General features: G+C 40.2%; 1 protein-coding gene across 1 annotated transcript in view; it reads left to right on the forward strand.

The window, feature by feature from the left end:
- The window catches only part of LOC128657104 (oocyte zinc finger protein XlCOF6), a 134868-nt gene that overhangs the window by 57044 nt on the left and 65656 nt on the right, over positions 1–12168 (forward strand). The window contains exon 4 of the mRNA XM_053711351.1: positions 10667–10774. Within this exon, the coding sequence (XP_053567326.1) occupies positions 10667–10774 (108 nt within the window). The remainder of the gene's footprint in view (positions 1–10666; positions 10775–12168) is intronic.

Consider the following 12168-nt stretch of genomic DNA (forward strand, 5'->3'; position numbering starts at 1 on the left):
TAGGTGGCGGTCGGCAGATTAGGGGTTAAAAAAATTGAATCGAGTTGCGGCGATGTGGGGGGACCTCAGTTTAGGGGTACATAGGTAGTTTATGGGTGTTAGTGTACTTTAGAGTACAGTAGTTAAGAGCTTTATGAACCGGCGTTAGCCCAGAAAGCTCTTAACTCCTGCTTTTTTTCTGCGGCTGGAGTTTTGTCGTTAGAGCTCTAACGCTCACTTCAGAAACGACTCTAAATACCGGAGTTAGGAAGATCCCATTGAAAAGATAGGATACGCAATTGACGTAAGGGGATCTGCGGTATGGAAAAGTCGCGGCTGAAAAGTGAGCGTTAGACCCTTACCTACACGACTCCAAATACCGGCGGTAGCCTAAAACCAGCGTTAGGAGCCTCTAACGCTGGTTTTCACGGCTAACGCCAAACTCTAAATCTAGCCGTGTGTGTGCTGATACACAGGTATAATTATAGCACTACAGCTACAGTAGTACTGGGTGTGAGTCACATAGACAAGCTGTGTGTGCTAATACACAGGTATAATTATAGCACTACAGCTGCAGTTGTACTGGGTCTGGGTCACATAGACAAGCTGTGTGTGCTGGTACACAGGTATAATTATAGCGCTACAGCTGCAGTAGTACTGGGTCTGAGCTCACATAGACAAGCTGTGTATGCTGATACATGGTATAATTATACAGCTGCAGTAGTACTGATGCACGGGTATAATTATAGCACTACAGCTGCAGTAGTCATATAGTGAAAAAAAAACAACTAATAGCTGTGTGTGCTGATACACAGGTATAATTAAAGTACTACAGCTGTAGTAGTACTTCGTCTAAGCTCACATAGACAAGACAAGCTATGTCTGCTGAAACCCGGTATAGTTATAGCTCTACAGCTGCAGCATTACTGTGTCGGATATCTGTACAGATACAGGTATATAATTTTATAGTAAGTAGCTGAACAATATCTTCTGTTAAAGGGACAGTCTACTCAATTTTTATTATTGTTTGAAAGGATAGATAATCCCTTCATTACCCATTCCCCAGTTTTGAATAACCAAATCTGGTTTATTAATATACTTCTTACCTCTGTGATTGCCTTGTATCTTAACCTCAGACTGCCCCCTCTCTTAATGCTATTTACAAACATTTTAGCCAATCAGTACTACTTCCTGCATAACTCCACAGTTTATCCATAGGACACACATTAACTAGCACTGTCTGGTTGTGTCGGAAATGTAGAGGTTTAAATCTTATAAAGTATATTAACCCCTTAAGAACCACAGCACTTTTCCATTTTCTGACCGTTTGGGACCAGGGCTATTTTTACATTTCTGCTGTGTTTGTGTTTAGCTGTAATTTTCCTCTAACTCATTTACTGTACCCACACATATTATATACGTTTTTCTCACCATTAAATGGACTTTCTAAAGATACCAATATTTTCATCATATCATATAATTTACTATAAACATTTTATAAAATATGATGGGAAAAATCTGTTACACATCTACAACCACCAAAAAACAGCCATACTAAATAGTTTTTAAATTTTGTCCTGGGTTTAGAAATACCCAATGTTCACATGTTCTTTTTTTGCAAGTTATAGGGCAATAAATACAAGTAGAACTGGTATTACAGGTTTTTATAAACCCGGCGTTAAAAGACAAGAAGTGATCGTAGAGCAAAAATGTTCTCCATACCGCACTCCAATACCAGCGCTGCTTAAGTCAGCGGTGAGCTGGTTGTACGTGCTCGTGCACGATTTCCCCATAGACATCAATGGGGAGAGCCGGCTGAGAAAAAGTCTAACACCTGCAAAAAAGCAGCGTTTAGCTCAGTAACGCAGCCCCATTGATTCCTATGGGGAAACGAAATTTATGTTTACACCTAACACTCTAACATGAACCCCGAGTCTAAACACCCCTAATCTTACACTTATTAACCCCTAATCTGCCGCCCGACATCGCTGACACCTACATTATACTTATTAACCCCTAATCTACTGCTCCAACATCGTCGACACCTACATTATTTTTATTAACCCCTAATCTCCCTCCCCCAATGTCGCCGCAACCTACCTACATTTATTAACCCCTAATCTGCCACCCCCAACGTCGCCCGCCACTATTCTAAATTTATTAGCCCCTAAACCAAAGTCTAACCCTAACACCCCCTAACTTAAATATAATTAAAATGAATCTAAATAAAAGTACTATCATTAACTAAATAATTCCTATTTAAAACTAAATACTTACCTATAAAATAAACCCTAAGCTAGCTACAATATAACTAATAGTTACATTGTAGCTAGCTTAGGTTTTATCTTTATTTTACAGGCAAGTTTGTATTTATTTTAACTAGGTAGAATAGTTACTAAATAGTTATTAACTATTTACTAAGTACCTAGCTAAAATAAATACAAATTTACCTGTAAAATAAGACCTAACCTAAGTTACACTAACACCTAACCTTACACTACAATTAAATAAATTACCTAAATTAAATACAATTAAATAAATTACCTAAATTAATATAATTAAATAAATTAAATACAAATACCTAAATTACAAAAAAAAAACACTAAATTACACAAAATACAAGATATTTAAACTAATTACATAGTAACATAGTAGATAAGGTTGAAAAAAGACTGAAGTCCATCGAGTTCAACCTATACAAATCTAAAATACTTACAAAAAGCTCCAGTTAAGCTTAAATAACCCCATTTAAAATGTGACCCATTTAATACTAGCAATCATATCCATTAATTTTGTTTGTATACAGAAATTTATCCAGACTATTTTTAAATGTATCTATGGTATTGGCGTTCACTATGTCCGTTGGTAATGAGTTCCACAATTTTATTGCTCTTACAGTGAAAAAACGTTTCCGTTGCAGGAGATTAAATCTCCTTTCCTCCAACCTTAAATTATGACCTCTTGTCAGAAACAATTTTCTTGGAATAAACAGAGCTTCTGCCATCTAATAGCCCTATCAAAATAAAAAAGCGCCCCCAAAGTAAAAAAAAAAAAAACCCTAGCCTAAACTAAACTACCAATAGCCCCTAAAAGGGCCTTTTGCGGGGCATTGCCCAAAGAAATCGGCTCTTTTACCTGGAAAAACAGTAAAACCCACCACCCACACAACCAACCCCCCATATAAAACCCTAACTAAAAAAAAACTAAGCTCCCCATTGCCCTGAAAAGGGCATTTGGATGGACATTGCCCTTAAAAGGGCATTTAGCTCTATTGCAGCCCAAAGCCCAACCTAAAAATAAAACCCACCCAATAAACCCTTAAAAAAAACTGACAATAACCCCCGGAAGATCCACTTACAGTTTTGAAGATCCGACATCCATCCTCAACGAAGCCGGGAGAAGTCCTCATTGAAGCGGCAAGAAGTCCTCAACGAAGCCGGGAGAAGTCTTCATCCAAGCCGGGAGAAGTGGTCCTCCAGACGGGCAGAAGTCTTCATCCAGACGGCATCTTCTATCTTCATCCATCCGGCAGGCGGGCGGAGCGGGTCCATCTTCAAGACATCCGACGCGGAGCATCCTCTTCTTTCCGACAACTAACGACGAATGAAGGTTTCTTTAAATGACGTCATCCAAGATGGCATCCCTTAGATTCTGATTGGCTGATAGAATTCTATCAGCCAATCGGAATTAAGGTTGAAAAAATCCTATAGGCTGATGCAATCAGCCAATAGGATTGAACTTCAATCCTATTGACTGATCCAATCAGCCAATAGGATTGAGCTTGCATTCTATTGGCTGTTCCATCTTGGATGACATCATTTAAAGGAACCTTCATTCATCGTTAGTCGTTGGAAAGAAGAGGATGCTCCGCGTCGGATGTCTTGAAGATGGACCCGCTCCGCGCCGGATGGATGAAGATAGAAGATGCCGTCTGGATGAAGACTTCTGCCCGTCTGGAGGACCACTTCTCCCGGGCTTGTATGAAGACTTCTCCCGGCTTCGTTGAGGACTTCTTGCCGCTTCGATGAGGACTTCTTCCGGCTTTGTTGAGGATGGATGTCGGATCTTCAAAACTGGTTTTTTTAAGGGTTTATTGGGTGGGTTTTATTTTTAGGTTAGGGCTTTGGGCTGCAATAGAGCTAAATGCCCTTTTAAGGGCAATGCCCATCCAAATTCCCTTTTTCAGGGCAATGGGGAGCTTAGGATTTTTAGTTAGGGTTTTATTTGGTAGAAAAACTTTCCAAAGCGCCACCATAAAAGAATCAACAGATCAAATTAGTATAATAAATCTAGCTAAAAATGTGTATATTAGTGTACCTATATACTGATATTAGTTGCTAAAATGCAACATACACGTCTTAGCACCAAACATGTATAAAAGCAGTATAAAATAAAATAAATGGGGGGGCGGAGCCTACAGCTGCAGAGACAGGACGTGTTTTGTGGGAGCTCCTGGTTCCTCTACAGTGTTTTTCTTAAATATTCTATTGTTTTTATTTACAAAAGTATTAATCCTGAAAGTGGGGACCAGAGGGACACTATAAGATTCAAGAAATTGACAGTCCGGGAGGAATCTCTTTGGATTGTACGCTCTGTCTAAGTTTTGCAGCTAGGCCTCAAGGCTGCCGCATTTCTAAAGTGTCTGGCAGTTTCTGGAGCCGGGGTTTTCGCATATTCCCCCCCCCCGACTGGGGTTACGAGTAGTACTACTTACTACACAACTTTCAGTGCGTAGCCACTGATAATTCTTGATAAAGAAACGAAAGGAGAACGAACTATTACATATTCCCTGACCTCAGAAATACGACTACCTAAAGGGAAAAGGGACATAACGTATATGCTCAAAACTTAAGCACTGTCTTTTGAATATGGCGTTGACACCTAAACCGATCTGCCGGGACGCTATAGCCATGCTGGAATCCCACTTCAATAAGCTGTGTGCAACCATCAATGGGGAATTTGCCTCCCTAAAAGGCATATGTGCTAGGGCTAAAGGAGAGCCGCAAGCGCCGCAGGAACTACAAGTCGGATCCCTAATGTCCCTGATCCAAACACATACTGGGTCTCTATCTATTAAGCACCCGCAAAGTTCATTCCTTTGTAAAAACCTCCCAATCAGTGACCTAACCTCTATGTGCAAGCCGCCCGGCGAACTAAAGAGGCACCCGATCAGTATCGAGAGGAGATCCGCATCCCTAAATGGTGTTGAGTGGAAGGGGGAGAACAATGCAGAGGACATTATGCGGTCGGTACCGCAGCATAGTGTGAGTCGCAGCCTAGATCCACACGCTATCTTACCGTCCGATATCATCAAGGGACCTGCTTTCAACACCTGCGATCAGACACCGGCGAGTACACAGCTCCAGCCTTGTTTCACCACTCCGGAGGTTCCAGCTGTGATCTGTGGGTCTCCACCACGGGAGTCAGATTCGCATGTGAATGCACTACATATGCTGCTAAGGCTCTGCAGCAATCCTGAGGCTGTTGTAACCATAGAGTTGGCCGAGGTTTCTACACCCCACAATGAGAGCAAGGGCATAACGGCAATACTACACCATACAGAGATTGAGCAGCCGGAACATCTAACGAGCTGTACGGTTCCTATTGAGAAGGATAAAGCCACACAGGAGATCCAAGACGGGCTCCTAAAGACTCTTGCGCACATGCCAGTTCTTACCGGGAGAGGCCTTGTCAAAAGTCAGTCAGAAGCCCACTGCAGTCTGCGGGACATTAGAAGTCGCTTATCTGGGCTAGAAATCTTCTGCTCTCCAACCCTTTTGAAGAACTTTTTGCCTCTTTGGGAGTCTGTCAGCCGCAACAAACAGGTTAGCAGAGGGATCGGTTAGGGTGCTAAGAAAGGTCATATAACGGCCTGCGATCCCAGGACAGGACATTTTAACGAAATAGACTGAGTTATAATGTGTTTTATTTATTGTCCTAATAATGACGGCCCAAAGACCTGATACCCTAGGGATCTGTGTAAATCAAACGTATACATATAAGTTGTTTAGCAATATATTTGTTCCTTAGGATATATTATGCAATGGGGGCTAGTGGTCAATGTTTCTACATATATGTGGGGGCTAGCTATGAGTCCCTGTATAACCACCTTTAGTAGGGCAGAATCCGGGCCGGTTCAGGAACATTCCAGCTGATCTAGTTTGTACCCCCATAACAGCCATATCAGGGTCTTAATAACTTTAATAGATGTCAAGAAGAGTAGGCAGTGAAAATACCAGAGTGCTATATTAACGTCCCTGACTAGTATGAAAAGTGGCGATGTAATTTCACCAAAACTACTCTATTGCAGTGAATAATACTGCCAATTGCATGGGTGCAGTTCCTCTTATCATTACCCCTGACAATATTTAGAATGTGCACATGCGCCTACCCTGCATAGTGTTTTAACGTTTCTACTTTTCAGTGTGTCAGGGTACACTTTGAGGCAGACGTTATCTATTCCGGTTAGATGATTACATATCTTAGTTTTTGTTCGTTTTTTCCTTGTTTCCTACATGTACACAAATATATATTATGGTTGCTATGTGTTTTAGATTTTACCCTGGGGTTATATCACAGTCCTGTATGAAGTTACGATAGAACTCTAAAGCCTATACCCATGTATGTTCATTGCTTCTGCTAATTGCATGAAAAATAAGCTGTATGACTATATACAGATACCAGGCTTCTCCACCAGAGGGGAGTAAAGTTTTATTTATAACTATAAAAGTGTACCAATACCCTCTCAGCTGTACCCAATCTAGAGCAGCACTTAGACTGTGGCAGTAACTTTATAGGAAGTCATGGAGTAACCTTAACCAGCATTCCATATATACCCTCTGATCTCCCAGTATGTATTTTGAGACAACACTTATTAATGCTGTATTATACTAGCCCTTTATATCACACTATTAATGTCCCTAACACAATCTGTTTTACATCATTCTCCAAAATATTTTGGGTCCAAGAGTGGCCCAATTTCTTATCTTATTCTCTCCCTAAAGCCCCTCATGCATTGCATCAACCTAGTTCAGGAGGTCCATAAGTGGCCCCCTCTTGTTTTTAGGGGAAACTAATACTCCATTTTACACCTTACTATTTCTAAAGGGGATATTTCTTAATAAAAAAAAAAAAAGAGGTTCACTTTTTTTTTATTTTTGCTTTCTTAGGCAATATGCGTTTTTTTTTTTTTCTTTTCAGTTTGTCAAGTTTTGTATGTTTGTAACTCTGTGTTGTAAATTGAATGCTGTACTTATTTCACAACCTCAATAAAAATATATTTGAAAAAAAAAAAAAATAAATAAAATAAATGTATATGCTCTTACCACCAATTATTCTAATAAGCAGATGGAAAATATTATATAGTCCATATGTGAACAGTCTCTCCACAGTCTTTCTCCACACAGTCCTGCTGCTCCTTTTACCCACTGGTGTATGCTCCGTGGGTGCAAAAAATATGTAGAAACTCCCTGAAGAAACAGAAGAAAACAGGAGCGCAACTCTGTGCACCAAACAGTACACGGACGATGTAAGTGTAGAATTAAAGCTTTAATGTTTAAAGATACATATAAAACACAAATTAGAAATATCCACTCACATAGAAACCCTCAAACATATGAGGTATGTGCTCGCATCTATGTAAGTGTAATGGGAAAACGTCCCTCTGCCAGCTCCTTTCTCTCACCCTCCTGTGAGTATTTGTATCCAGCGGATAGATTCCCTCAAAGTTTCAGGACCCTCTCTGTATCGATCAGGAAAGTGGTGCACTGTGAATAGCCGGCTCCAGTATGACCCTATTCCTGTCGTCAGCGTGCGGTCAATGGGCGTGGCCTAACGCGTTTCGTGAGGCTCCTCCTCGCTTCGTCAGAGGCAATGCCCATCTTGCTCATTTGCACCTTTTTATGTCCGTTCCGTCTACCACACCTCTACACATCTCTCCTTATTGCTGAAGTGTATGGAACTTTGTTCTTTAAGCAGCTTATTATACAGCATTGTTTTTCTTTAAGCAGCTTATTATACAGCATTGTTTGTTATATATTATATCATTTTAAGTATATTATTTATTTTTTGATTAGGATCAATTTTGTGAAGGGTTAATAAATTTGCTAATAGGTTAAACTTATGCTGTATGTATATATATTTATCTATTAATTTATGAATTTTGAAAGCTTTTATAACAATTTTTTATTATGGTGTATGAAGTATGGTTTTAACATTGATAGCATATATATGTATTTTTTAGTATTAGGATATTTTTATCTATATGTGAAATTAATTATTATTTGGATTTCCTTTATGTTTGTATATTCCTCTTAAGCTAACGAATATGTGCTTTTACATATCTAAATGAAATAACACAGACTGTTTTTTGAGTAACGGAGATAGCTAGAAACAATGCTGTATAATAAGCTGCTTAAAGAACAAAGTTCCATACACTTCAGCAATAAGGAGCCTCGCGAAACGCGTTAGGCCACGCCCATTGAACGCACGCTGACGACAGGAATAGGGTCATACTGGAGCCGGCTATTCACAGTGCACCGCTTTCCTGATCGATACAGAGAGGGTCCTGAAACTTTGAGGGAATCTATACGCTGGATACAAATACTCACAGGAGGGTGAGAGAAAGGAGCTGGCGGAGGGACGTTTTCCCATTACACTTACATAGATGCGAGCACATACCTCATATGTTTGAGGGTTTCTATGTGAGTGGATATTTGTAATTTGTGTTTTATATGTATCTTTAAACATTAAAGCTTTAATTCTACACTTAGATAGTCCGTGACCGTGTACTGTTTGGTGCACGGAGTTGCGCTCCTGTTTTCTTCTGTTTCTTCAGGGAGTTTCTACAGGGTTTTATTTGGGGAGTTGGTTGTGTGGGTGGTGGGTTTTATTTTTAGGGGGTTTGTTTGTATTTTTTTTTCAGGTAAAAGAGCTGATTTCTTTGGGGCAATGCCCCGCAAAAGGCCCTTTTCAGGGCTATTGGTAGTTTAGTTTAGGCTAGGGTTTTTTTATTTTGGGGGGGCTTTTTTATTTTGATAGGGCTATTAAGATTAGGTGTAATTAGTTTAACCCCTTAACGATGCATGTCGTACAGGGTACGTCTTACACAAGCTGGTCTTTAAAGACCAGCGATGTACCCTGTACGTCGTTAAGGGCTGGTATATTTCATGCCACCATTTCACCGCCAAATGCAATCAAATAAAAAAAATTGTTCACTTTTTCACAAACTTTTTCACAAATATTAGGTTTTTCACTGAAATTAATTACAAACAGCGTGTGTTCATAAATAGCAGACTTATATGGCTTTGGCGTTGCTTTTTGGTAATTAGAAGGCCGCTAAATGCCGCTCCACACCACACATGTATTATGCCCAGCAGTGAAGGGGTTAATTAGGGAGCTTGTAGAGTTGATTTTAGCTTTAGTGTAGTGTAGTAGACAACCCAAAGTATTGATCTAGGCCAATTTTAGTATATTTAATGTCACCATTTCACCGCCAAATGCGATCAAATAAAAAAAAGTTAAAATTTTTTTCTTTCGTGATTCAGATGGAGCATGACATTTTAAGTAACTTTCTAATTTACTCCTATTATGAAATGTTCTTCATTCTCTTGGTATCTTTATTTTAAATGCAAGAATGTAAGTTTAGATGCCGGCTCATTTTTGGTCAACAACCTGGGTTGTCCTTGCTGATTGGTGGATAAATTCATCCACCAATAAAAAAGTGCTGTCCAGAGGACTGAACCAAAAAAAGCTTAGCTGCCTTCTTTTTCAAATAAAGAGACCAAGAGAATGAAGAAAAAAATGATAATAGGAGTAAATTAGAAAGTTGCTTAAAATTGCATGCTCTACCTGAATCACAAAAGAAAAAAATTGGGTTCAGTGTCCCTTTAAGCAGGAGATACTTCAGGCATTTTTTTTTTTATTTTGAAAGCACCAAAGGCACCTTCCATTGCCCTTGAAGTACATGTTTGTATTATTCCAGTGTCCCCTAAACTCATAATACGGTAATTAAAGGAACAGTCAACACCAAATGTAGTATGCTTTTACTACCCATTCCCCAGCTTTGCACAACAAACATAGTTATATAAATATACTTTATAACATTTAAACCTCTAAATTCCTGCCTGTCTCTTATCACAGGTTTTTTTATTAGCTTTTCACAACAGGAGACTGCTAGTTTATGTGGGCCATATATATAACATTGTGCTCAATGTGTAGTGCACAACACAGCACTAATTGGCTAAAATTCAAGTCAATAGATAATAAATAAAAAGTCATGTGATCAGGGAGCTATCAGAAGAGGCTTAGATACAAGTTAAATACAGAGGTAAAAAGTATATTAATATAACAGTGTTGGTTATGCAAAACTGGGGAATGGGTAATAAAGAGATTATCTATCTTTTTAAACAATAAAAAAATTTGGAGTAGACTGTCCCTTTAAAGGTAATTTACATGTAATTGCTGAACACTTAATTGTTTCATATTTATTTATCAACTACCTTAATATAATTAAAACAGATTTTTTTTTGTAGTTGTTAAAAGAAAAGGTTTCTCATCAGAACAATTTTATACAGTGCATTTTTTTATAGAAGCTAAACCAATAATATATAATTCAGAAACAAAATGTGTTAAAGTGTCTAAATAATACATCTGTATACAACAAAGTAACTTCCTGCTGTAATTACAGGGCGTCTAGAGGAAAACCCGGGCACTGGGCTATTAAATGTGAAGGAAGAGGATGAGACAGATGACATGAATAGTCATCAGACTGTAATACATTGCTCCCTCCCTGCCGGTGAGTAGTAATAAGTGAGAGTCTGCCGGGGCTGTGCACACAGTTACTTACTGCTCTCCCTCCCTGCCGGTGAGTAGTAATACGTGAGAGTCTGCCGGGGCTGTGCACACAGTTACTTACTGCTCTCCCTCCCTGCCGGTGAGTAGTAATACGTGAGAGTCTGCCGGGGCTGTGCACACAGTTACTTACTGCTCTCCCTCCCTGCCGGTGAGTAGTAATACGTGAGAGTCTGCCGGGGCTGTGCACACAGTTACTTACTGCTCTCCCTCCCTGCCGGTGAGTAGTAATACGTGAGAGTCTGCCGGGGCTGTGCACACAGTTACTTACTGATCTCCCTGCCTGCCAGTGAGTAGTAATACGTGAGAGTCTGCCGGGGCTGTGCACACAGTTACTTACTGCTCTCCCTCCCTGCCGGTGAGTAGTAATACGTGAGTCTGCCGGGGCTGTGCACACAGTTACTTACTGCTCTCCCTCCCTGTCGGTGAGTAGTAATACGTGAGAGTCTGCTGGGGCTGTGCACACAGTTACTTACTGCTCTCCCTCCCTGCCGGTAAGTAGTAATACGTGAGAGTCTGCCGGGGCTGTGCACACAGTTACTTACTGCTCTCCCTCCCTGCCGGTGAGTAGTAATACGTGAGAGTCTGCCGGGGCTGTGCACACAGTTACTTACTGCTCTCCCTCCCTGCCGGTGAGTAGTAATACGTGAGAGTCTGCCGGGGCTGTGCACACAGTTACTTACTGCTCTCCCTCCCTGCCGGTGAGTAGTAATACGTGAGAGTCTGCTGGGGCTGTGCACACAGTTACTTACTGCTCTCCCTCCCTGCTGGTGAGTAGTAATACGTGAGAGTCTGCCGGGGCTGTGCACACAGTTACTTACTGCTCTCCCTCCCTGCCGGTGAGTAGTAATACGTGAGAGTCTGCCGGGGCTGTGCACACAGTTACTTACTGCTCTCCCTTGTACTTTACTGTCTGCTTTATAAGCACAGATAACACAATGATTTAACCCTTGTTTAGTTCATGTTGTATTTTGTATACTGGTATATAGAGGATCACTATAAAAAAGAAAAGGAGGAGAATGTGTGAATTTGGTGCTATTGTCTGTGTGGGAAGTAAACAAAGTATTTTATAGTAAAGTTAAAAAAAACTAGATCATGTGATATAAAAACTGAATCTGCTTTATTTGTACAGATGAAGATAACGCTGATATAGTGAAAGTTGAGATAACAGAAGATCTGTGTGTGACGCCTCAGCTGGGAGCCCCGGATAAATCCAGTAATAGTATTAGCCCAGGTAAGTGTGTTATGTGTGAGGGAGACGAGTTACAAGTAAGTGTGCACACGTGTTTAAAGGGACATAAAACCCAAACTTTCTCTTTCATGATTCATATAAATCAT

Source organism: Bombina bombina, chromosome 4 (assembly GCF_027579735.1).
Source record: "Bombina bombina isolate aBomBom1 chromosome 4, aBomBom1.pri, whole genome shotgun sequence".
Classification (NCBI taxonomy): Eukaryota; Metazoa; Chordata; class Amphibia; order Anura; family Bombinatoridae; genus Bombina; species Bombina bombina.